This window comes from Prionailurus bengalensis, chromosome B1 (genome assembly GCF_016509475.1).
Source record: "Prionailurus bengalensis isolate Pbe53 chromosome B1, Fcat_Pben_1.1_paternal_pri, whole genome shotgun sequence".
Classification (NCBI taxonomy): domain Eukaryota; kingdom Metazoa; phylum Chordata; class Mammalia; order Carnivora; family Felidae; genus Prionailurus; species Prionailurus bengalensis.
In genome coordinates, this window is record NC_057344.1 from 204623139 (window position 1) to 204649710 (window position 26572).

General features: G+C 52.4%; 2 protein-coding genes across 18 annotated transcripts in view; both read right to left on the bottom strand.

Moving 5' to 3' along the window:
- Window positions 1-6136, bottom strand: part of ADD1 (adducin 1) — an 87299-nt gene extending 81163 nt beyond the window's left edge. For 11 of the 12 annotated variants that reach the window (XM_043573120.1, XM_043573111.1, XM_043573118.1 and 8 more), the window contains exon 1: window positions 5938-6118. The gene's annotated coding sequence lies outside the window, so the exon portion shown is untranslated. Of the gene's footprint in view, window positions 1-5937 lie in introns of all 12 variants that reach the window. The other variant, XM_043573113.1, reaches the window with a different exon arrangement.
- A 12177-nt stretch (window positions 6137-18313) lies between these two features.
- The window catches only part of SH3BP2 (SH3 domain binding protein 2), a 35524-nt gene continuing 27265 nt past the window's right edge, over window positions 18314-26572 (bottom strand). For all 6 annotated transcript variants that reach the window (XM_043573139.1, XM_043573140.1, XM_043573143.1 and 3 more), the window contains 9 exons: window positions 26291-26361; window positions 25106-25194; window positions 24733-24801; window positions 22558-23212; window positions 21081-21192; window positions 20785-20840; window positions 20344-20425; window positions 19141-19200; window positions 18314-18935 (listed from right to left, as the gene is read on the bottom strand). In XM_043573139.1, coding sequence (XP_043429074.1) covers window positions 18798-18935; window positions 19141-19200; window positions 20344-20425; window positions 20785-20840; window positions 21081-21192; window positions 22558-23212; window positions 24733-24801; window positions 25106-25194; window positions 26291-26361 — 1332 coding nt within the window. In that variant the 3' untranslated portion in view covers window positions 18314-18797. The remainder of the gene's footprint in view (window positions 18936-19140; window positions 19201-20343; window positions 20426-20784; window positions 20841-21080; window positions 21193-22557; window positions 23213-24732; window positions 24802-25105; window positions 25195-26290; window positions 26362-26572) is intronic.

Consider the following 26572-nt stretch of genomic DNA (forward strand, 5'->3'; position numbering starts at 1 on the left):
TTATGTCGTTAAATATAAATGGGAAGTCACTGGGTTTTTGTTTTTAAGATGACTTATTTTATTCTGAGTACATAATCCAACTACATGAACTAAAACACATATCCAAAGATATATAAACGTATCCCATCAAGAGTAATTCTCCCTCCCATGCCATCCCTCAGCCACAGTTCCCTGTCCCTAAAGGCAACCACTTTTATCAATCTTTGAAAGGTTGCAAGCAAGACAGACCATGATCTAATTTATATTACATGAATAAATCACGCTGGCTGAAATGTGGAAAACGGGTAGGAAGGATGCAGGGAAACCAGCCGGAGGCTGCTGTGCTGGTCCAAGGGAGATGTGACGGCTGCTGGGCCCCAGGTGGTGATAGCAGAGGTGGGACAGGACTGGTTCAGAATGCATGATGGAAGCATAATTGACAAAACTGATGTTAGCAAAAGAGCATTAATAACTACAGCTATAGGAACTGTTTTTCACCCCCTTAAAATCTATAGGCCTAATATTTTAGACTTTAAAGCTTAAATATCTCAGAGTTCAGGGAACATGTATGTAGATAACAGGTGAGAGAACGATAGGCAAGACCAGAAACACAGATTACTACAATGTAATGTTAACAAATCAATCAATAATGGACTCGTGTGTCAATATGAGTTAGATGATTCTATCTCAGAAATGGACTTTGCAAAAAACCAACATAAAACAGTACTGCTGTAACTGAGGCGCTGAAATGGCAGCTATTAAAAAGAAAAAGAAAAATACAAAACTGAAGTCTTTAATATCTGTAGCTGTCAACCACCAAAGAAAGACTAAAGTCTAGTCAACTGAATTTCTGAGTATGAAATCAAACCTATGAGAAGTATTTCCTTCCAATCTGATAACTTAAAATGTACCCGAGAATTCTCATTAACTCATAGTATAAGGGGGAAAAAGCCATTAATGGATAAGATTTTTAAGTATTCATTAAAAAGCACTTATGTGGTATAGCTGCATAATGGAGTATTATTCAGTCTTCAAAAGGAAAGACATCTTGCCACCTGCCACCAAATGGATGAACCTGGAGGACATTATGCTAAGTGAAGTCAGCCAGTCACAAAAGGACAAATACTGCATGATTCCACTTATACGAGGTATCTAGAGTAGATAAAATCATAGAGACAGAAAGAACAGAAGATGGGCCGAGGGCAAGGGAGAAGGTGGGGATATTGGCTTATGGGCACAGAGTTCTAGTTTTACAAGATGAATAAGGTCTGGGATAGATGGTAGTGATGGCTGTACAACAACACGAATGTATATACCAGGAACTGTACATTTACAAATGGTTAAGATGGTAAATTTTATGTTATATGTATTTCACCACAACTAAAAGAGGCCTTTTAAAGCACCATGAGATAATGTGTATATATTACTATCCATCTAATAAAGAGGAGGTATGAATATAACCATAAAATTAAAATGTACAAAGGTTATCTATAGGGAAGAGAGGATAGGTGAAAATGAAGGGACAAAAAGAAGCTTCTTTGCCTATGCCTTGTTTCATACGTTTGATTTTGAAAGACTTTTAATATTTTATGTCATTATAAAATAAAATTTTTAAAAAGCGATCCCTAAATATTGGAAGAAAAAAAAAAAAAAAAAAAACTATGCACCGAGTAGTAACAAAATCAGAGTAACTATTCTAAGCGACTTTTTTTTTTTTAAGTTTACTTATTTGTTGGGGGGAGGGGGAAAGGGCAGAGACAGAGGAAGAGAGAGGATCCCAAGCAGGCTCCACACGGTCAGCGCAGAGCCCAATGTGGGGCTTGAACCCACAAACCCATGAGATCATGACCTGAGCTGAAACCAAAAGTCAAATGCTCACCCAACTGAGCCCCCCAGGCACGCCTTTAACTTTAAAACACAGTAATTTGACTTTATATCCCTCACAGGGATGCAGAACAACTCAAATTTTATTAGTCGATAGCAGTTTTAGTATTCTTCTTCTGAGACTCAGATGTGTATGGTGTGGGATGAAACAGTGAGTAGTTCGAATCAAGCTGTTTCTCTTGGAAGAAAAAAAGATACAGGTGTAAGATCAAGAAGGTTAAGTAGGTCTCTGTACAGTAACCTGTGATCTGTGCACTGAAAAGACCTAAAAACAGTGACCCAACCCAATAGCACAGAACTACCCCAGGACACAGACTGTCATTCCTAAACACTGTTTTTCATTAAAAGAAACCAAGGCCCCTTGAAAAAATGGATGATTCCAGGGCTTGGGAAAGAAATGTACAAGATGAGCCTGGTGGGGTGTGTCACACTAGAATGAAGATCAAAGACTTGAGAGTCCTGTTTAAAGGATTTAGGAGCCAAACTGAACAGATTCCTATTGGACAAAGATTAGACAATCTCAGCACCAATAAAGACAATGTCTACAATGGACTGAACCATATCAAATATCAAGTATCAGACACCGATGACACACCATTGACACCGGTGACAATGACACAAGCATGCACAATTCACTGGCAACTTTTAGAGGATTCCAACTCATTTTGAGAACTAGTAAATAATGGAGAGGAATTAAGCATTTATCCTACTCTTCCCAAAAGAGCTAAAATTCAGGGTAACCAAATTACAGAAGAAACATTTCTCTTTATAGAAGCATTCCAGTTAATAAATGATGAAATTATAGGATTAAAATAACATTTTCCAAAGCCTAATAAAATAATGACTCCAGGCATTGAGCATCGAGGATTGCTAACAAGACCACTAATCATAATCTGCCTACTAACCTACTGAAGTCTTTTTTGCCAAAAATAAATGCTGAATCTGATCACAACTTTTCATTTACCTACCGGTTTACAATCAATTCTGTGTAGTTAAACTACAATACAGAATAAAATCCAGACTGGATATAACTCCCCAGGACAAACCAGTCACTGAGTTTCATCAAATAAATTACAAAAAAAGACAAAATATGGAGGGGGAACCTATAAATTAAAACAAGTCACAATGTATAAATAGCATTTGGATTCTCATTAAAACTGTTATTAAAAAACTGTAAGACAAGAAAATTTTAACACTGGTTGGGTATGTGAAGGTGGATGAGAAATTATATTCATGTTCTGTGATGGTGGTACTTAGGTTTATCTTTTTTTTTTTTGGGGGGGGGGGGACAGAGAGAGACAGAGCATGAACGGGGGAGGGGCAGAGAGAGAGGGAGACACAGAATTGGAAACAGGCTCCAGGCTCTGAGCCATCAGCCCAGAGCCCGACGCGGGGCTCGAACTCACGGACCGCGAGATCGTGACCTGGCTGAAGTCGGACGCTTAACCGACTGCACCACCCAGGCACCCCAGGTTTATCTTTTTAAAAAGATCTGTAAATACACATACTGAAATATTTAAGTTAAAATGACACGAAATCTGGGTCTGGGGGGAATACAGATAAAGACTGGCTAGGGGCACCCGGGTGGCTCAGTCAGTTCAGCGTCCAACTCTGGATCTCAGCTCAGGTCATGACCTCATGGTTTGTGAGATGGAGCCCCGCCTGGCATTGGGGTCTGTACTGACAGCTCAGAGCCTGCTTGGGATTCTCCCTCCCTCACTCGTGCTCTCTCTAAAAAGACTGGGGTGCCTGGGTGCCTAGGTTGGTTAAGCATCCAACTCTTGATTTTGGCTCAGGTCATGATCTCACAGTTCAAGAGATCCTGCGTCGGGTTCCATGCTGACAGTATGGAGCCTGCTTGGGATCCTCTCTCTCTCTCTCTGCCCCTCCCTCCCTCTCTCAAAAAATAATAAACTTAAAAAAAAATAAAAAGACTGGCTATTAACACCTGTTTAAGCTGGATAAGGGTAAGCAGGGAATTACTACACCATTCTCTCTACACATGCATGAGAACAATTAAAGATGTAAAATAAATAAGTCAATTTACACTTTAAGTTTCATATAATAAAAACATCTTTCTTACTAATTGTCACACCGTTAAAAATTGAGTCAATCAAGGTAAATTTTAACACTGGTTGGATATGTGTTTTTTTAACAATATTTTTTAAAGTGTCTTTTAAGGCACTTCGGTATTTACTCTTCTGACAATACAGCGACTACTTGAAAGAACTAACTGGGAGCTATTATCTACAGAAACAGCCTTTATGGTAAAGTCTGCAACACAAAGCTGAACACCAAACATAACCTTATCAGTACCAGATAATGCCAAAGAGTTACAGGAGAAAACGGCCGGCTGTACAAGTTAACTTTCAGAGAGAATTTACATTCAGGGCATGCAGTGAGCCTCTGTGACTGAAATCTAAATATACCAGCTGCCCTGCTGCAAACCACATCAAAACTCTGAAAAGCAGTTCTGACTGCCAAAACCATTCACTTCCCTTAAAAACACCTTTACGGGGGCACCTGGGCGGCTCAGTTAAGCATCAGACTCTCGGTTCCAAGCTCAAGTCATGATCTTAACAGTCCACGAGTTCAAGCTCGGCATCCGGCTCCGCGCTGACAGTGCAGAGTCCGCTTGGGATTCTCTCTCTCTCTGCCCCTCCCCTGCTTGCTCTTTCTTTCTCAAAAATAAATAAATAAACTTAAAAAAAAAAAAAAAAGCCTTTACTCTTCTAGCTTTCCCCACAGTCAGATTGGAGGAATGCATTAAAATTTTTGATTTTAAGAAATAACTTCTACGTTGCTAGCATCGGCCCATTAATTGAAGGCTTAATTTTACAATCTCACAGGTTGGAGGAATGTATTAAAATTTTTGATTTTAAGAAATAACTTCTACGTTGCTAGCATCGGCCCATTAATTGAAGGCTGAATTTTACAATCTCACAGTCAGGTTGGAGGAATGTATTAAAATTTTTGATTTTAAGAAATAACTTCTACATTGCTAGCATCGGCCCATTAATTGAAGGCTGAATTTTACAATCTCACCCTGATACAATTCACGCTCCTGGCCAGATACGCCCTCCCCGCTCTGGTGCCTGAACTCTTACTCCTCCACACGCGCTCGCTTTCACTGGAGGTCTCTGTTGTGGTTTTGCAAAGGAGACAGAGTGGACCGAGCCTATTTCTAATCCCCATTAAGGTTTCAATGCGTTTTTCACACATATAAAAAAAAAAATCTTTCCGTAACAACTTACCAGCAATACATGCAGCTATATTACACGTGTTTTTATCCTTAGGAATTTAACAGTTGCCTTATGTCATTTAGGCACAAAATTATATGATCACACCACCAGCAGCTTCGGGTTAACCAGAATATTTATTTCAAGGTAGATGTGCAAGAGGTGAATACAAATCACCTACAAAATACCCTAAGCCGTAATTGCAAGGGTACAAACAAATGTTATTGTTAAAGGCAGAAGCCCTCTGCAACCTCCCCAGAACAAACGAAAACCAAGCACAGAGAGGGAGGAAGATGACCGCCAGCCCCTCAGAAACTCCCATCTGCAGGCAGGTTGGGCTGGCACACCCCGTCGTCTGGGAAAACACCAGAGCCCACAGGCAGCACCGGATGCTCGCGACCGTGCCCAAGCCCCGAGCCGTCGGCGCTGCAGGCCACAGACCGGGCCGTCGCGAGCACCCGCCGACCCAGCGCCGGGTCCCGCGCCTCCTCTCCCTCGCGGACCCCCGACGCCCACCAACCAGCCCACGGCGAGCTCCCGGGGCGCTCCCACGGAGCAGTCCGAGTGGCCACGGATGTGCAGAGCGCCGTCCCCTCCGCACCCGGTCACCGCTGACGACCGCACCGCGGGGACCCCTCCCAGCGCGCCCCGGCGCCCGACTGGAGACCCGCCAGCGCCCCGCCCGGCGCAGCCCCCCCACACTCCGCGGAGGCCCCCGCGGGCCGCCCGCCTCCACCCGGCCTCCCGCGCCGCAGGCCCCGCGGCCCGGCCTGCAGCTCCCGGGCCCCTCCGCCGCGCTCTGGGCCCCGCCGCCGCCCCTGCGAGCGGGCCTCACCTCAGGGGCGAATCGCAGGCAGCGCACCGGCTCCCAGGTCCGAGTGCGGCCGCCGCTCGTCGGCTCCGGCTCGGGCTGGGGCTCGGGCTGGGGCTCGGGCTCCGCCCCCTATCCGCCGCGCTCACCCCAGCCCGCAGCTCCGGCCGGCCCGGCCTCTCCGCCCCCTCAGCCCCCGGCGCTGCCCCCGCCGCCGGAGCTGGGTGCGGCCTGCGGCACCGCAGCCCAACAACGCGCTACCCCATAGGCCCATCCCGCGCCGCACCGCCCAGCAAATCTTCCTGCGATTGGCTGGCCGTGAGGCGGGCCTTGCGGAGGGGGCGGGGCTCGCGCTGGAGGGGGAGGGTAAGGGCGGAGGCCCCGCCTGCGGCCGCCGCGGATCCCAGAGGCCCCACGGGCTGCGGCCCAGCCCTCCCCCACGCGCAGGGGAGGGTCCCAGCTACCTGCCGGCTGGGCAGGTGCGTGGGCACCGTGGGTCGCGGCCTCACAGGCCTCGTCACGGACGCAGGTGGGCCGGCTCTGCCAGCGGCGCCTGCTCTCCCGGACCCGCTTGTGCACTCGCGCGTTGTGCACTCGCGCGTCGTCGCGGGCCAGACCCTGGTGAAAGACTCGTGCGGGCCAGGTGCCCCGGGATGCGCAGCAGGCGTCCCAAACCGTCCCGTTCCCGGCCTGGGTGGGCGTCCGCTCCCTGCCCACCTCGCGTACTCCTCCAGCGCACGGACCCTTGGACCCGGCCCCCGTGAGCCTGGCCCTGTGCCTGTTTCTGTCCAGAAGCCCCGCAGAGCAGCGGGCGGGACCAGAGGCCGAGTTTGAGGCTGGCAGCCTGGGTGGAGTCAGGACAACGGGGTCTGTGGATGGTGATAAGGCACCACACACAGGGTGGCCACCTGGTGCCCAGGGCCTACCCTGCTGATGCTTGATGAACGAGCACCGTTCTCCGCAGAGCCAGTAGAATGAGTCTAGGCGGGGGCATTGGCAAGACCAGGACACCTGCCAGTGACCTGGACCTAAGCCTAGAGACCAGACCAGCACCTCTTAACCTCTCCCTCCTGTTGTCGCATCTGAATACCCCCAAAAGGCCCAGGAGACAGGGAGGCAGAATTTCTTGTTCCCTTTATACCATAGGAAGCTGAGGCCCAGCACTGGGCAGGGGAAGAACAACGTGGAACCCAAACCTCCCTCCTCAGCAGGAACCTCTTTGGCTTTGCCCCCAGAAGACTCAGGGATATTGTGTATGGGTAATAGTCAGTGATCTCTGATCTTGGGGCACTTCCAGACAAGACTCCATAATTATGTCAGTCATTTTTTTTTAATGTTTATATATATTTTTAAGTGTATTTACTTTTATTTAAGAGGGAGCGAGTGGGGGAGGGGCAGAGAGAGAATCCCAAGCAGGCTCTGCACTGTCAGCACAGACCAACCGTGAGATCATGACTTAAGCTGAAACCAAGAGCCAGAGGCTTAACTGACTGAGCCACCCAGGTGCCCTGTTTATTTATTCTTGAGAGAGAGACAGACAGAGCATGAGCGGGGAAGGGGCAGAGAGAGAGGGAGACACAGAATACGAAGCAGGCTCCAGGCTCCGAGCTGTCAGCACAGAGCCTGACACAGGGCTTGAACTCACAAATTGTGACATCGTGACCTGAGCCAAAGTCGGATGCTTAACCGACTGAGCCACCCAGGCACCCCAGTCACTTCTTTTTAAAGAGATTGATTGAGGGGTGCCTGGGTGGCTCAGTCGGTTAAGCCGTCCGACTTCAGCTCAGGTCATAATCTCACAGTTCATGAGTTCCAGCCCCGCATCAGGCTCTGTGCTGACAGCTCAGAGCCTGGAGCCTACTTCAGATTCTGTGTCTCCCTCTCTCTCTGCTCCTCCCTGCTCCTGCTCACTCTCTCTCTCTCTCTCTAAAAACAAATAAACATTTAAAAAATTAAAACAAAATTGGGGCGCCCGGGTGGCTCAGTTGGTTGAGCGACTGACTTCGGCTCGGGTCATGATCTCATGGTTTGTGGGTTTGAGCCCCGCATCAGCCTCTGTGCTGACAGCTTGGAGCCTGGAGCCTGCTTCGGATTCTGTGTCTCCCTCTGTCTCTCTGCCCCTCCCCTGCTCATGTTCTGTCTTTCTCTGTCTCAGAAATAAACATTAAAAAAAATTTTAATAAGAAAATAGAGATTGATTGGTTTTTGAGAGCATGCTTGTGCACATGTATAGGGCAGGGGGAGGCCAGAGAGAGAATCATGCAGGCTCCATTCCCAATGCAGAGCTCTAGGGGAGAATGGGGCGATCTCACTACAGAGAGATCATGACCTGAGCTGAAATCAAGAGTCAGTTAACCAACTGAACCACCCAGGCACCTCTGTATCAGTCACTTGTTTCTATTGCACCCAGGAACAAGGCCTGGCGCATAGAGAGCTTGCTAAAAGAAGGGAGGCAGGGGGGAATAGAAGATGATTGAGAATCAATCATTAATGACTGAGAATCAATCATGAAGTAGAGACACAGAAGACAAAAAAGACGGAGATCAAGCTTCGAAAGGTGGAAAATACATCAAGTATGAAAAATACACTGAATGGGATTAACAGCAGATTATACACAGCAAAGGAAAAAGTGAACTGGAAGACGGGGAGAAAGTAAATGAAACACAGAAATGAGCCTGAAAAGAATGAACCCCACATCAGTGAGCTGTGGGACAATTTCAAGAAGCCTAATAAATGTGTAATTGGAGTCCCTGAAAATGTGGGTGGGGGGTGGGAAGAAAACAAGTACTATTTGAAGATACAATGGCTGAAATTTCTTTTCAAATTTGATAAAACAACTACAAACCCGCGGATACCAGCAACTCAGAAAGTAACTTCTGGCTTGCTATTGGGCTCTGGTAGAAATGGAATGTTTCTATGGGACATCAAAAGTGAGGCCAGCATCGCCCATCAGTTGGTCCCATCAGACTAACGACATAAAGTCAGGTGATACATCATAATCTAAGTGGCAGATCCAGGATTGGATGGATTCATGTGGATACAGAGGTCCAGATCCTACGTCACCTGCCCCTGTAGCACCAATATCTATCAGTTCACACCAGTCGTCTCGGGGGGATTCCCTGTGACACAGTGCCAGAGGGGCAAAAAGCATGTGCTTGGTTCATAGGAAAGTTGGCTGGTATGGGCTGAAAATGGCCTACTGCCACACTATATCCCCATTCAGCAACTGCTCTGAAACAGTGGTGAGGGGCACTCATGCCACTAGGCAAAGCTTCAGGCAGTGAACTTGGCTGTTTACTTTGTGTGGCAGGAGATGTTGCCGGGATTCATGGACAGTGGCACATAGCTTATTTGGTTAGTCAGGAGCCTGAAAGGAGCAATCTCAAAATTTTGGGAACACAGAGGTCTGACGACAAGGCATGTCAATGGGCCTGTGGGAGTAGGCACAAAGAATGAAGATCTCTGTACTTCATGTTAATGTGCACCAGTGAGCATCCACCACAGAGGCTGAAAACAACCAAGCAGATAGAATGGACTGGCCAATGAGCGTCAGCCAGACTCTGTCCTCTGCCCCCATATTGCTGGCACAGTGGTCTCCTGAATGAAGCAATCATGGTACCAGGGTGGAGGCTATGCCTGAGTCTAACAACATGGACTCCTGTAACCAAGGCTGACCCACCAACTGCCACTGCCACATGTAACCTGTCAGCATCAGAGACCGGGGCTGAGCTCCCTGAAGGAGCCAACCAGCTATTTGTTGGCAAGTTGATTACACTGGATCCTTTCTATTCTAGAAAAAGCAATAATTCATGGATCCGGGTGTGGGTTTGCCTTTTCTGCCTGCAACACTTTCCGCCAACACCACTATTAAGCTCACAAAGTGTCTACTTTGCTGACATGGAATCCCACATAACTGCCTAGTTACCAAAGGACCTGCTTTATGGTAAAGGAGGTATGGCAATGGGCACATGACCAGGAGCCCACCATTCCTACCGAATATGCACCATCTAGAAGTTGCTGGTATACTACAGTGATGGACTCACCTCATGGAGATTCAGATGAGGCTCCAACTTGGAGAGGACACCTGGGAGGTGGGGTGCTAGCCTCCAGGAAGCAGTATGCACTTTATATCAATAACCACTTTATGAAGCTCCATCCCTAATGGGCACAATATCCAGTGACCTATTACAGGAATTTGTGCTTCCTGTTCTGCAACACTAAGTGCTGTGAGCTTAGCCATCCTAGATGTCACCAAAGAGGACACTTCTACCAGGGAGCAGAGTAATGTTGAAACTATGGCTACCACCTAATCACGTGGGACAATTTGTGCCAGTAGATCAGTGGGCACAGAAGGGAGTAACCATATTGGCAAGGATACCTGACCTGCAGTATTAGGAATGTGTAGAGCCACCTGCCACGTGATGAGGGCAGGCAGGAATGGGTTTAGCACTCGGGCAACCGGAACAGGCATTCAGAGGAGCGGGGCATCTCTTGGTACTCCCCCACCCAGAAACTGTAAACAGGCAAGCCTGGCAACATGTCCTGGTAAGGGCAGGCCCCCAGGAGCTCAGACCCTCAGGCACGAGCCATCTAGGAGAGTCAAAGTGTCAGCCGTGAAGAAATCTAAAATGGGTGGTAGAAAAGGGAGATGGTGAGTATCATTTGTGGCCTGGGAGGGCAACTGCACCAGTGAGGGCTACAGCTCATCTCTCTACCCACCTCTCAGAAGTTCCCCCAGATACTCTGACCCACTAGAACACTGGACAATCTATGTCTGAATGGACTGACCTTAATGTGAGAAGCAAGTAGATATGAGTAGTTCGCCAGGTGGACTCAGTCGTCGCTGTTGGTCCCCACCCAGATTACCTTTCTGGCTTGGTGTCGGAAGTGGGCCCTGCCGGGGTGCTGAGTGTTAGCTGCTAATGACCCCAGAGCCCTGCCTCCAGTGTCGCCCTGCCCAGGACATTATCTCCCTACTTGAAGAGCCTAGAGCCAATAACTGGCTGATCCAGGGGCACCTCAAAGCAGGATCAACAGTGGGACAGTCCACACTCCAGAGCTCCCCGTGGGATCAGGCTGAAGCTAGACTCCAGCTGGGACTTCTATCCTTTCTTTATTCCTTTTCCCTATCCTGGTTCCCCCATTCAGCTTATCCTGAGAACATTCCCTCTATAAATCACTCGCGCAGGAGCCCCATTTCAGGTTTTGCTCCTAAAGAATTGAATCTAAGAGAATTGCATATTAAAAATACTGTCTACAACCCAACACCAAAAAAGCAAGCAACCCAATTAAGAAATGGGCAGGGGCACCTGGGTGGCTCAGTCGGTTGAGCAACTGACTTCAGCTCAGGTCATGATTTCACGGTTTGTGGGTTCGAGCCCCGCGTTGGGCTCTGTGCTGACAGCTCAGAGCTTGGAGCCTGCTTCAGATTCTGTGTCTCCCTCTCTCTCTGCCCCTCCCCTTCTCATGCTCTGTCTCTCTCTCTCCAAAATAAATAAACATTAAAAAAAAAAAAAGAAATGGGCAAAGGACTTGAACACTTTTCCAAAGACATATAGATGCCCAATAAGCACATTTGCCCAACATCGCTAATCATTGGGAAACTGCAAATCAAAATCACCACGAGATACCACCTAACACCCATTCAGAAATGCTATAATAAAAAAAGAAAAGAGTGTTTAGAAAGGATGTGGAGAAATTATGCATTGCTGGTGAAAATGTGCAATGGTGCAGCCACTGTGGAAAACAGTAAGGTGGTTCCTCAAAAAGGCAAGCAGAGAATTGCCATAGAACCCAGCAATTCCACTTTAGGGTACATACTCCAAAGAATGAAAACAGAGACTCGAACAGATATTTGTACGTCCATGTTCATAGCAGCATTATTAACAATAACCAAAAGGTGGAAGCAACTCAAGTGGCCAGTGTAAGATGAATGGATAAACAATGTGGTCCATCCGTACAATGGAATATTATTCAGCCTTAAAAAGGAAGGAAATCCTGGCACCTGTTACAACATAGATGAATATTGAAGACACTACGCTGAGTGGGATAAGCCAGACGCAAAACCACAAATTGTTACGTGATTCCACTTATATGAGGTTCCCAGAGTAGTGAAATCCATCCTTGTAAGCGCCAGGCTCATCTCTGTATCATTCCCATCAGTCTATGTGCTGCCCAAACAACAGAGGAAGTACTAGCCTTGCAGGGCTCGAATTCTCAACCTGGGTGTTATTAGCATCACACTCAAACCAAGTGAGCTAACCGGCCAGCTGTGTGTCAGAGTCTCTCAGGGGGAGAAAGCAGATGGTGGGAGCCAGGGGCAGGGGGAGGGAGAATGCTGAGTTGTTTAATGGGGACAGAGTTTCCCTTTCACAGGATGAAAAGAGTTGTCAGGATAGATGGTGGAGATGATTCACAACAATGTGAATGTACTTAATGCCACAGAACTGTACTGTTAAAATGGTAAATCTTGTATTACACATATTTTATCATAATAAAAAAAAAGTTTTTATACTATTAAAATACACCTTCCTGGGGTGCTTGGGTGGCTCAGTTGGTTAAACATCCGACTTCAGCTCAGATCATGCTCTCACGGTTCGTGAGTTCGAGCCCCGCGTCGGGCTCTGTGCGGGTAGCTCAGAGCCTGGAGCCTGCTTCAGATCTGTCTCCCTCTTTTTGCCCCTCCCCCACTAGTGCATGCACGCCCTCTCTCAAAAATAAAAAAAAAAAACATTAAAAACATTTTTTAAATACACCTTCCTTTTCCAAGGGGGGCGGGGGGGGGGGAAGAAATACTGCCTTGGATGGAAGTTGTTTTCTTTTTCCTTTTTTTTTTTTTTGGATGGGAGTTTAAAAAAATTAGACAACAAACAATTAGACAAACAACAGAATTAGATACATACAACGATATCAAGTAATTAAGGAGATCGATGGAGCTAAAGTCACCTAAAGTCCTTGTGCTGTCTAGGAAGTAAAAGTATTACTCCAGGACTCAGGTAAGAATAGAAATAGACTGTATAACTTTCAAACTAGAAGAGGGGTGTGGAATGACTGGAAAAAAAAAAAAGTTGCTCAATCCAAGAGAGAGAAAGGAGAAAAAACCCTGCATGGGTGCCTGGGTGGCTCAGTTAAGCACCTGACTCTTAATTTCAGTTCAGGTAACAATCTCACAATTCATGAGTTCAAGCCCCGAGTCGGGCTCTGTGCTGACAGCTGGGAATCTGCTTGGGATTTTCTCTCTCCCCCTCTCTCTCTGCCCCTCCTCTGTTCACACGCACACACTCTCTCAAAATAAATAAGTAAACTTTAAAAAAAAAGAAAAAACAACCCATAAACACAGATGGGACAATACAAGTGGCAGATTTAATTAAATTAGATACAAATGAACAAAATGCTCCAGTTAAAAGAAGAGGTATGTCCTATATGCTAGAAACTAAATGAAATTAAAAACATATACAATTTGCAATAGCCTAAAAGAAATATAAAGTATCTATGAATCGAATCTAATAAAACTTGAGCAGGGCCCCTCGGTGGCTCAGTCGGTTAAGCGGCCGACTTCGGCTCAGGTCACGATCTCGCGGTCCGTGAGGTCGAGCCCCGCATCGGGCTCTGTGCTGACAGCTCAGAGCCTGGAGCCTGCTTCAGATTCTGTGTCTCCCTGTCTCTGACCCTCCCCCATTCATGCTCTGTCTCTCTCTGTCTCAAAAATAAATAAAAACATAAAAAAAAAAAACTTGAGCAAGATCATAATGGACAAAATGATGAAATCCTATTGGCAAACCTTAAAGAAGGCTCAAATTAATAGTGAGGTAGATAGACCATGTTGATGAGACAGAAGACTCAATGTTGTAAAGATGTCAATTTTCTCCAAGCTGATTTACAGCTATAATGAATTCCCAATCAAAAGATCGGCAGAGGGATGCCTGGGTGGCTCAGTCGGTTAAGCATCCAACTCTGGTTTCAGCTCTGATCATGATCTCACAGTTTGTGGGATCAAGCCCCATGTCGGGCTCTGTGTTGATAGTGTGGAGCCTGCTTGGGCTTCTCTCTCTCCCTCTCTCTCTCTGCCCCTACCCTGCTTGCACATGTGCTCTCTCCCTCTCTCTCTTTCTCTCAAAATAAGCTTAAAAAGATCAGCTGAGTTATTAGTGACATTGACGAGCTGATTTTAAAACTTAAGTGAAAAAGAAAGTGGGAGAAAAAATTCACATGGAAGTAGAAAGAGCCATAATAGCCAAGACACTCTCAAGGAAGAAAATAAGGTGAGGACTTACTTAGCAGATAGAAAGACATAATCTAGTGACAGTAACTAAGATAGCTGCTACTGGCATAGGAATAGACTGACAAATGGAACAGAACAGAGTCCAACAACCGACCTACATATATATGGACATGTCACAGGTGGCGTTGCAGATGGTGGGGGGAGAGCAGATTATAAATAAATGGTACAGGAAGAAGTGGGTAAACTTATGGGGAAAAAAATAGAAGTGAACCCTTACCTCTCACCATAAGCAAAAGAACAATTATAAAGTTGGAGACGATATTTGCAATACACATTACTGACAATATCAAGGCTACGTAAAGAATGTGTATAGATTAACAAGAAAAAGGAACAACACATAGAAAAATGTGCAAAACATTTAAATAGACACTTCACAGGAGACAAGTCACAATGGTTAATAAATACATGAAAATATGCTCAAGCCCACTAATAATCAGCTAAATGCAAATTAAAGCCATAATTATACACCCACCAGATTGACAAAAAACAAAATCTGACAATACCAAGTGTCAGCAATGATGTGGAACCAAGGGAACTATCTTTTTTACTGCTGGTGGGACTGTAAACTGGAACAATAAAATTGCTGGAAGAGAGTAAAAGGTTCTGATGCCCTAGAACCCAGCAGTCAGCCTCCTGGGTGCATAACCCTAGAGAAACTCATGAAACATGGATAAAATTGTTGCTAGCAGCATTGTCTGGGACTGCCCCAAACTGGAAGCAAACCAAATGTCCGTCAACGATAAAATGGACCGTGAACCGATACACTTATATAATGGAATGGTTTTCAGCAATGAACGGGAACTACAGCTGCGCCCAGCAACACGGACAAATCTCAAAGACATGACAAGCAAGAGAAGCCAGATGTCAAAGCTTCATCTGTAGGATTCCATTCACATAAAATACAAAAACAGGAAACCGCTGCAGTGGATGTACAATTGAGTGGTGAAGGCTTTATAGCCAAACAAGAACATGAGCCTCACCAAAGCCAGGGCAGGGGTTGCTGATGAGACCGGGAGAGTGGTGCTGTGATGGGGAGGGCGCACGGGTGCCAGAGAGGCTCTCTTGATGGGATCGTAAAAATGTTCACTTCATAGCGATTTGTTAGGCTGCATATTTGCATTTTGCTCATTTTTCTGAATGTGTGTTTTACTCTATGGGGAAAGAAAGAAAAAAAGGAGCATGCTTCAGCTCTGGGTAGCTCAGAGCATGGCCAGAGCTGAAGCCGGAGGGTGATGCAGGAGCAGCTGTTGGGCAGCCTCTAAGGATTCATGAGGAGCAAAGGAAGGTCTGAAGGAGGCAGACGTGTCTGGGGTCAGCTGTGTGTGTCAAGACTCTCCCTCTCGTGGGAGCATGCCAGAAGGGAGCTTAATGAGGGCTGGCCATTACCAACCATCTTTGAGGGTCACTGCCCCCCTGGACAGGAGCCCCCCCCGAGGTGCCCCCATCAGGCCATCTTTTCCAGGGGGTGGGATAGGGCATGCAGGCACAGACACAGCAGACTGGATATGGCAAGCTTCCCAGTGAGGGGCTCCGTGCCATGGGGTCATGGCCAGAGACAGAGGCCCTCCCCTCACTGCCCTCTAGACACACGGACTTGGTTTAAGTGCCAGCTCTGCCCCGTGTTCCCTGTGTGTCCTTCATGTCCTCCAGGCCTCCCTTCTCCCTTGGCCCTAAGCCGCTGACTCTTCTTCCCTGGTGCCCTGTCAGGACGGCCCATCGCTACAGGGGTGCGGAGAGGTGGGCGGGGGGGGGGGGGGGGGGAGGGAGGGGTGCCTCCTTGGACCAGCAGGGGGCATCCTTGAAATGCACCCCAGAGTTGGGGCAGGGACTTGCAGCACGTCTGGACTCGCTCTGTGAGGTCTCTTCTGGTTCTAAAAGCATCTCTTTTTACCATGAAAGTCTATTAACAGAAGGTAGAGAAGCTCCCCGTACTCTTTCTGATCAACTATAAGAAAAGTAAACCCACGTTCAGTCCTCTGCTTGGAGAACTTCACAAAGAGTCTGGGCCTTTCACAGGACCAGGAGTTGGACCCATCCCTGAACCCACCATGATGCTGGACAAGGCGATGAAGCCTCTCTGAGCCTCAGTTTCCCTATCTGTAAGATGAAGAAGCAGGCTAGCCCCTGGGGCAGGTCCCAGGCCTCCTATTTATCCCCCCTCCCCCCCCGAGACTGGGCCCAAAGGGCAAAGCAGAGGGAAGCAGGCCAGTTTGCTCGTCCCAGGGCTGTGGCCCCCTTGACTTGGTCAGGGCATACCTAAGAACTGTGCAGACACTCCACATGACTATCAGAAGCCCCCAGGAGTGATGGGGAGGTAGCCAGGGGCTGGGGGCTGGGCTCAGAGCAGCAAAGGATAGGTCACATGTTAGCAAGTGGCAGAGCTGGGACTTGAATCTAGGCTTCTCAGACCCTCCGTTTTCTCACCTATCAAATGGGAACATAGCAGCTTCTTCTCCATCCAAACTATGTCAAGTATCCATGGGGCTCAGTGCCTGGAACCCAGGAAGTACTTGGTGAGTGGTAACCACCTTCCAACACTATAGGAGGAATAGAACATTCACGGCAGGTCTCAGGAGGGAGTGGATCCCTCTGGCTCCTCCTTTATGCTGGAGACCATGCCTGCGACCCCATCGGCCACCCAAAACACACACTCTTACCACTGAGGCCAGGGCCCCTGGGGCAGTTCAGGGAGGCAGGAGCCTGTCCTGCGCAGGCATAGGGCCCAGAAGGAGAGGTAAAGCCAGTCCAGGCCCTGGGGTGGGTCTTGGGCAGCAAGGCCTCATCCATCCAAGTGAGCAGAGGACCTATCACCAGGCTCTGGGCCCCAGAACCTCCAGACTTTCCAGCTCAGGGGTCTTCAAACACATTTTAGCCCCATGTTAGCCAGAAGTGCTAAGGCATCCCACATCCAGCAGCACATCACCAGCAAGCAGAGTCCCAGGCACGGACTGGAAACCACTCTTCTGGCCCAAGCCCCCCCCCCCCGCTGAACAGTTTTTACAGGAAGGAAAGCCGCAGCCACAGTGGGGATGGAGTGCCTCAATGGGCTCCCCACACAAGGGCCGAGAGGGGCAAGAACTGTAGCTGCAGGGAGGAGGGGCTGCTCGTTCCCGGGGCTGGGGTGGGGCATCAAAAGCGCCCCGTGCGCCACACTGGACCATGCCTGTGCTGACCCCTCCCCTGGCAGGCTTTAGAGGAAACATCTACACAGACGGTGCTGGACACTTGGTTCCTAGAAGGGACCTCTCAGTACCCTGGGGCCGCAGCCTCTCACATCCACAGAGGCCCCATCCCTCCCCCTCCTCCAGCAAGCCACCCCACCCCCAAAACATGCCCAGGGGCCCATGGAGGTCAATCCAAACAAAGATGATTAATCCTCGGCTGGTGGGCACAAGTGCTATCCTGGGTTTGGATCTCACACAGCAAACTTCTTTCCCCACATAAGGTGCAGAGAGGATCTGATGACCCTGGGGTCCCTCCCTGCCAGCCCAGACCCTAAATGGAGTCTGTTTGCACACACACAAAAATCCAGCCTGGATGGCCGTTGCCAGGGAGAGCACCTGCTGGAATTCTGTAGTAGGAAAGGAGGGGGCGGTGAGGGCTGGACTTGAATGGGGTGTTGCCCAGGGGACTCAGCATCTGGGGACCACCCTCCCCACCCACTCAGCCTACACAGGACCCACTCTTCCCACCCCTCTGTAGCCATCACTTCCTCCAAGAAGTCTTCCTGGAGACCTCAGTGGGGTTCTAGCTCCCCACCCAGGCACACCCCAATGCTCTGGCCAGTGTGTGCTCAGCTGTCTCCCAGTAACTATCTGTTAATCCGGCAAATGACCCAACTGTACATACGGGGACCTTTTAGCAATGTAGTCCCATTGCCTTGCCCCTGACCTGTGGCACTTCAGAGTACAGGCTCTGAGTCCAGAGTGCCCAAGGTCAAATCCTGTTGTTACCAGCTATGCACCCCGAGCAAGTCATTTAGGGACCTCTGGCCCAGAAGACAAGAACTTCTTAGGCTTCCTGTAAGCTGGGCTGCTGCAGCCAGCCGCTTGGATGTGGGTGTGGGTACTTGGTAAGGCTGGTCATCCCTCTCTCCCAATGAAACCCCAGTCACGGACAGAAAGGTCATCTGTGCTTTATTGTACATCAATGGCCCATCCTGGAGCCTGTGTCTTAGCGTTCCTGGGGGTGTCGGTCCTGGGGGGCCAGCCCCTGCCCTAACCCCAAATGCCCCAGCCCTGCCCAGCTCCCAACCCAGTGCCGGGTTAGTGTGCTGGGCGAGTGGGGAGGGGTGGACGTGACCAGAATTCTTGTCCACAAAGCCCAAGTGGGGCTCGGTCCTGGGACCCTGGGCTCCTGGAAGGTTGGACAGGGTGGTCTGCGTGGGACAGGAGAGCCCCCCGATCCTCTGGAGACCAGAGCCTGGCCTAGCCCCAGGGACCCAGCCTGCTGAGTGGGGCCTGGCCTTGCAGATTCTACAAGGCCCTGGATCAGAGCATGGGGCTCACTCCAGATCATGCTCTCATGCGAGCCCGTCCCGTCTGCATGGCCCGGGGTCACAGCCCCAGTGGTCGTCTCTGCCCAGAAGCATGTATGACGGGCGTCACCTGGGCCTTGTGTAGCCGTAGGGGCGCTGCAGTCGCAGGCTCTGGTGGCTGGGCAGCACGTGGGTGTGGTAATGCTCCACCAGGCTGCCCACGCTCACAAACAGCACCTCGCCCTCCAGGTAAAACCTAGAGTCCTGGGAAGGGGAAGGAGTGGCAGGGTCAGGGGGAGGTCTCCTGCAAAGTGCAGTGGACAGCAGCAAGGATGACAGTCAGGCCTGCTCCCGGCTGCCCTGTGTCATCTCTGTGCCTGCCACACACACCCCCCCCGCCCCCCGCTGTCCCACCCAGGCCAGGGTTTCCCTTTCAGCCAGGGCCCGGGTGAGGGCTCAGCCTGCCCACCTTCTCAAAGATGCGGTAGTTCCTCACTTTGTTGGAGCTTTCATCCCACACGACCAGAACCTGCAGGGAGAGAAGCCCCAGCCTCAGGAGATGGACCGCAGAGACGGAGGAGTGGACAGAGGCATCATGCCTGGGTCCTACGGCACTTACGGTGACCTAGGGAGGGGTCACTCTGCACGTGGACAGCAGGGCTGATATGGGCAGCCATGTGCCCCAGGGCTCCCGCCCAATAGCCTCCAATGAGACATAAGTAATAGCAGCAGGTGCCTGGCTACTCTACGACCATGTCTGACGTACATGGGAATACTGAGGGGCTCCAGCCTGGCTCAGCTGGAAGAGCGTGTGACTCTTGATCTTGGGGTTGTGAGCTCAAGCCTCACATTGGGGGCAGAGCTTACTTGGGGAGGAGGAAGAGGAGGGGAGGGGAGGGGGAGGGGGAGGGGGAGGGGAGAGGGGAGGGGGAGGGGGAGGGGAAGGGGAAGGGCAGGGAAGGTGAGGGGAGGGAGAAGGAAAAAAGGACAAGAAAACTGAGGTTCAGTGAGGTCACAACATTCACCCCAGAGGAGCAGAGGCAGACCCAGCACTGTCTCTCCCTATTCCCACTGCCCCAAGCAGCCTCCCCTTCAGAGAGCATGAAAACCCCCAGCCCAGTGCCTGGGTGACTCCGTCGTCGGTTAAGTGTCCAATTCTTGACTTAGGCTCAGGTCATGATCTTGCGGTTCATGAGATCGAGCCCCACATCAGGTTCTGGGCTGACAGTGAGGAGCCTGCTTGGGATTCTCTCTCTTCCCTCTCTCTCTGGCCCTTCTCTGTTCTGAGCATGTACACACACACTCTTTCTCAAAATAAGTAAACATTAAAAAAAAAAAAAAACAGCCGCATCAGAGTTCCAGGACCCCCAGCACTTCCCTCCCATTTCCTGCCTGTGCTGGGGGGGCTGGGCCACTATCCCAGCTTGCAGACAGTATTCAGTTCCTGAGAATAGATGGGGGAGGGGCTGCCGGGCAGAGACCCCAACGACGGAATGAGCTGCAATGCGAAATAAGAGGCTGTGCAGGGAAGCGATGTATATACTATAAAGCACGATGCGTGCCATCAGCCCAAGTGTGTGCAGAACCAGACGAACCCCCCCACAAGGCAGCAGTCCCCAGGGAGCCTTCACTCAGCAGGGTGACTGTTGGGGCACCCTCCCTGGGCACCTACCTTCCCTGACTTGGTGGAGGAATCCCGGATGCAGTAGAGTCCATCCTGGGGCTCTCCCTGGGGGCTTGTGGCTTTGAACAGCCTAAAATAACACAGCTGCATCAACAAACCATCCTCAGACAGCCAACCCTCTCAGGGACCCTCCAGCCTCACTCCTCAGTGTAGGTTTTTGTCTCCTCACTATTCTGCAGCACATGGTCTGAGAGCAACCGGTGTGGTGAGGCCGGCCTGTGCGGGGCTTGGGGCCCTGCCCGGGGTGATGGGCAGCACTGGGACTGGGCTGATGGCATCCGCTGTTTTGCTGGCTTCCCCACTCTGCTCAGGGCCATGCACCTGTGCTAGCCACTGTCCAACACCAAAGCAGGTGACGGGGGACAGAAAGCCAGGGGACCTCACATCTGCAAAAACAGGGATTCGGAGAAAGAAGGGCTTCGTGCTGACCTTTCCACTTCGTAGGATTCCGTGGTATTGATAAAGACAGAGCTGGGCAGGGGCACCTGGAGAGAGGCCAATGGCGGTCAGGGTCAGGGTCTGCACCAGCCCTCTCCCCCCTCCCCCCACCCCGTGGGCTGCCAGCCTGTGCCCAGATCTGGGGCTGTGCACACGCTTACACTCCCGACAACTCCAGCGTCCTGGGGGCTTGTCACTGGAGGTGGCCAGTGAGGGGCCACCCCGGCCTGCAGCCCGCCCACTGCCACCTGCCCGGTGCCAGGATCCGGAGCTCTCCATTGCCTCACCTTCTCATAGTCATCGTCAGAACCCTCTGCACTCGTGTCCTCAGGCTTCGAGAGTCGTCGGGGCTTCTCAAAGGAGAAGCTCCGGAAACTCTGCCCATCAGGGGGTGACCGCCTTGAAGGGGAAAAGCAGAGGAAGGGACATCACTGTCACCCCCCTGCACACCACCCCCCCACACACCCTAGGCCTCCACCAGAAAGCTCTGAAACAGGCCTCTGTTGGCTGCCCTTGGGTGACGGCTGCCAATGCCACTGGCAAGAGGGGTCCTAAGGGCCTGAACTCTGGTGTCAGGGGTCACACGACAGATGAGTACTCTGGGCGCGGTGGGAGAAGGCCCTGGGCTGGGGGTCTCGGCCCAGCTCTGCTGCTAACCAGCTTGTGACCTTGGCCAAGTCATGCCCCTCCCAAAGTCACAGAGAGTGGATGCATGTGAATGGATGGGAGTCGACAAACACGTCCCACACACGCGGCCAGGTGGTCCGAAGCCTCTACGGTTTCAAGGAGGATTAAAGGAGACCACACGGGGTGGTCTGCTGGGCCGTGGGCAGTCGGCCCTGACACACCCAACCCTGTAGCATTTGGCAAACTGACCCAGTCTGCACCATCATGGCCCCTTGTCACATAGTTCTATAAACTATGTTCTATAGTTCTAGTTCTAGAACTATCACCTGGCAAGAGGGTCCTCCCAGGCACCCTCCCACAGCAGCAGAGCTAACAGAGCCCTAGGGAGGAGAGAGCCAGAGCCAAAGGGGTTCCAGGAGCACTGGGTCAGCACGCTCACTCAAGGCTCACCCCATGGCTCCCAGAGCCTTCACTGTTTAGGGCCCCGGACATCTCTGACCACAGGCTGTGGTATGAATGACACTGTGGGAGCAGGGGACACCAGTCTCCTGACGCAGCCCAGCAATAAAGAAGACAGTGTTCCACGCAGACCTCAGGGTGAGTCACCAACATACTCCACATTCTGGCAAGTTCCCAGTCAGGAAGAGCACAAAGGCAGCCTTGGTGGCTCCAGAGCCCCAGGCAGGGCTGGGAAGGACAGCTGTGGACCAGCGAGGCCTGTGCAGGCTCGCTGGCCCCAAGAGGCTCACAGCCCCAGCTCCCACCCCTACCGTCTATCCCAGAGCAGGCAGCCCTGCAGGCCTCTCCCTTAACCCTTGCAGGGTCCTCGGGTTGCCCAGCACGGACTCTGGGAGGCCGGTTTCCCCCAAGACCCAACTTGCCCACTGCTCCCCAGGCAGCCACAGGCTCCAGGCCCAGCACCCACTAGGCTGGACATTCTTCCAGGGCCAGTGCAGGGGAGGCTGCTCAGCCTAGCCCCTGGCTGGGGCTGCCCAGGAGCCTTCCCGCTCCTATGCTAGGGCTGCCGGCTACCCCTCATGGACAGAGAGGGCCGGAGACGAGGAGGCCAGGGCACCAGCAGGAGAACCCATCAGGTTGGGGAGGGACCCCAGGGGCCCCAGTGCCAAGTAAACTCACTGGAGGTGGGGGAGGGGTGGCTTCTCTGGCCTGGGCAGGACGGGGGGCCGGACTGTGGCCTCGGGCATGGGCAGCTTCAGTACAGGAGGCCTGGGGGCCACAGGGGGTACAAAGAGTCCAGGCCTGGCTGCCTCCCTTGGGGGGGCCTCTTCAGTCATCTTCAAGAACTTGGGCTTGTTGGCCGGCACCGGCGGGGGCTCGGGTGTGGGTGGCCCCCGAGGGGACAGATGGAAGGACTTGAGCTTGTCACAGTTCCTGGAGGTGGCAGTGGCCACGCCAGCAGAGCTGGAGGCAGAGCCAGCCCCATGGCCAGGGACCCGGGGCTCTGGGCTGGGGCTGGGGCTCTCCCGGAAGCAAGGGGGTTTCCGGAGGTTGGGCATGGTTGGCAGGTTGCCCAGTGGGGGGTCGCTCATCCTCCGGGAGGCCGTGGGCACTCTGAGGCCAGGCTCGGGCCGCCTTGGGCCCAGCACGTCCCTCTTGGAGTCCTCGGGAGCCAGGCTGGCATCGGGGAGGCCACGCTTCGGGGGCGGGGGTGGCAGCAGAGGGCTCGGGCCCTTGGAGGCAAAGGAGTGAGCACGGGGCATGTCGGAGAAGACTGGCTTCCTGGGCGTGGGCACAGGAGGCGGGGGGTAGGCCGGCGGGTGGGTCAGAGTGTCTGCAGAGCAACGAGACCAGTCAGTGAGCAAGCATGACCTGCTTGAGGCTGGGCCAACACCACCAACCCGCACCACCTGGCCTGCCTCACGCACCCCCCAGAAGTAGCCCACACAAGCTTCCAGAAGCCTAGATGTCACATCAGGAGCCATCAGGTTCCCAGAAGCAGAGGTAGAGAGAAGAGGCAAGGCGGACTCCTAGGCCCTGACCTCAGTTAGAGGAGGCTATAACTCCCACCAACAGAGGTGAGGGGGATGGACGGAAGCAGGTGGGGAGGAAGGCGAGGGTTACATGTGCTCGTGCTACAAGACACATTGTGGGCATCGGGGCACAGGTCTGGGGTTCAGAGGAGAGGTGCTGGATGGAGATGCCAGTGTGACACGGCTGTCCCGGCAGCCTAAGACTGGAGGGAAAGGAGCGAGCCGGGCCTGAGTCCCAGGGTGGCCAGGGTTGTGCGGATGGGCATCAGGGGGCTGGTACTAGGCTGAGTGAGGCGGGGGGGGGCCTGGAGCACAAGGCACCTGGTGCTGAGCAAGGCGGCTGAGAAGCAGGGGGGACGGCACCAGGCCGGGTAGAGCTCCACTCACGGGTGCCGAGGGCTGCGTCGGGGGATGGGGAGGTCGCTGGAACCATATTAAGACCCATTTTGGGGACGGGGAGGTAAAGCCTGCTTGTAGGGGGCACTCAGAAGGGAGTGTGCAGGCAGGTGCGCAGGAGCGCTGGCCCTGGAGGTGCACGGCTGGGAGCAAAGCGAGGCCCAGCGTGCTCACCTCCAGCCACGTGTGGCCAGTTCAGGGAGGGGCAGAGGGACACAGGATGGAGCTGTGGGCTCTGTGCTGGGAGGGGAGCTGGCACATGGCTGGGAGGCCCTGGTGGTGGCCTCAGAGGGAGGGGCCAGTAGGAGGGAAGGGGCTGGACCTGCTTCACCTGAGAGGGACTCGGGGTTGAGGTGGGCAGAGGACAAGGTCGTTGGAGGAGAGGAGGCAGAGACACAGGGAGGCCGTGGGTTAGGGGGTTTGTCCCAAGTCCCCAGGACAGTGGAAAGGATAGTGAGTGATGGGCACAGCCCTCTCCCGCTGACCATATGCTTTGCTGTAGCGCATACGTGTGATGCCCAGTACAAGCCTGTCTCCCTTGCCAGGGAGGTTGGGTGGGAGTGGGTCGGTAAGCGACAGGCTAGCCTGGAGGTGCTACAGATGGCCATCGGCCACAGGAGTAGGCCCTACCCTGGCCCCACCCACTCCTCAGTGTCCCTCCTTCCCCCCTCTCGGCCCCCAGGACCACCCCAGCCCAGCATCACAAGTGTGGGCCCCCAGCTCACTTATTTGTAAATCCTCCCCCTCCATCCCAGGCTTACTGCAGAGGCTGGAGGGTCAGGTGAGCAGAGCCAGCCAGAGTGCACACAACAGGGAAATGGAGGCCACCCAGAGCAGGATTCTGGCCAGCACTCCCAGCCCAGGAAGGGCTCTGCTCTAGGCCCCAGCCCCGTGAGCGCCCCAGGCTCACAGGTCGCCCACCTACCTTCGGGCTCCACGGGCTCAGGGGAGTCCGGCTCCATGTATGAGTCGTCCTCGTCCTCATGCTCATAGTCTATGAGGCAGACAGAGGGTCAGACCTAGGGCAGCCCAGGCCCAGCCGCACCCAGGGTTGGGTGGCAGGGCAGGTGCCCTCAGAACACTGGCAGCCAAGAGTCAGGGAGGCACTGGGCAAAGACCAGGTGGGCCGGGTGTGAACCCAGGACCCAGGCTGCCTGGGGAAGACAAACGGACAGATCAAGGACAGCCAGATATGTTTCCCCTCCTTGGTGGCAGCCAGAGAGGAGGGACTGATCCTGTCACTGCCGCAGCCAGGTGCCGAGAGGTGGTGGGGCAGGGGCTGCAGAGACAGGCCTTACCTTCATTGTCTGTGGGGTATGGAGAGAGGCTGATGTCCACAGGCCGCTCGACTGCACCATAGAAGCTGTCTGTGTCTGAGCTGGAGTCACTGAAGCGGGGGGGGGGGGGGGGAGTGAGCACTGTGCAGGGGGGAGTCCTTTGCACCCACACGTATGGATACATATGCACAGAGACACACACAGAGGAGGACATGAGCACAAACGTGACACAGACACACACAGACATATACAGAGCTGGACCCACAGACAAACACAAAACAAGAAAAGACATAGGGGGTGCCTGGGGGGGGCTCAGTTGGTTGAGCATCTGACTTCAGCTCACGTTCATGAGTTCAAGCCCCGCATCAGGCTCTGTGCTGACAGCTCAGAGCCTAGAGCCTGCTTCAGATTCTGTGTCTCCCTTGCTCTCTACTCCTCCCCCACTCATGCTTGGTCTGTCTGTCTCTCTCTCTCTCCCTCAAAAATGAATAAACTTAAAAAAGAAAAGACCCACACAAGGTGATAAAAACAGACACAGGGACTGAAGGCTGTGGTGCCTCCCCTGACCGACCAGACAGGGCCAGGCCTCAGGGCCAGTCCCACATCCCACTGCCCACCTCTGGGTCTCCAGTCAGCTCTGAGCTGAGCCTGCTATAAGGCTCAGGGCCAGGAGCTCTGGGGGCAGGCAGGCACCTGTGGGATGGCCTCAGGTGTGCCCAGCCTTCTCTGGGCCTTAGTTTCCTCAGCTCTGAAAGGACAGGATGGTTTTTGTTCCTGCCCAAAGGGCCCTTGCTGCCTGCTGGGCCACCTCACGGTGAGGTCACCGAGACCTGGATGGACTGAGCCAGTGCCCTGGGGGACTCACTCTGGTCTCAGTCTCAACGCGCCAGGGTGAGCGTCAGGGGACTGGGAAGTTGAAGCTCTGAGCTACAACAAGTGCTGGGCCTCCGGGCCCCTGAACAGAAACCACCAATGGGTGTGCACACACGCACTTACACACTCCGGGACACACACACACACGCGCGCACACACACACACACACACACATACACGTACACACACACACACACAGCCGGGCTGGCACCCTCAGAAAACTCATCAAGAAGGCGATTCTGGGTCAGGCCCCCGGAAGCTGGGAGATAGGCACACATGTCAACCCAGTGGCCCTGGCGACACCCTGCCCATGCCTCCCATGCCCAGGCCCACCTGGCGTCTGTGGGCAAGTCCTTCTTCTCGTGGAAGTGGCCGATCTCCCTGCGCAGCAAGGCCATCCAGCCCTGTGGATCAGTCCGGGTTGCGGTGAGCACAGTGCTGTCCAGGGCCTGCCCCTCCCTCACGCTGCCTGCCCTCACAGCCCTGGCTGGCAGCCTTCCTGGGGCTCTGGCCTCCCCTCAGCCCATTCAGGGCTCTTCCTGACACAGCTTCCAAGAGCGTGGTGCCGGACCAGGCCACGGACGCAAGGAGGAGGACTGAGGAACAGCACCTGCC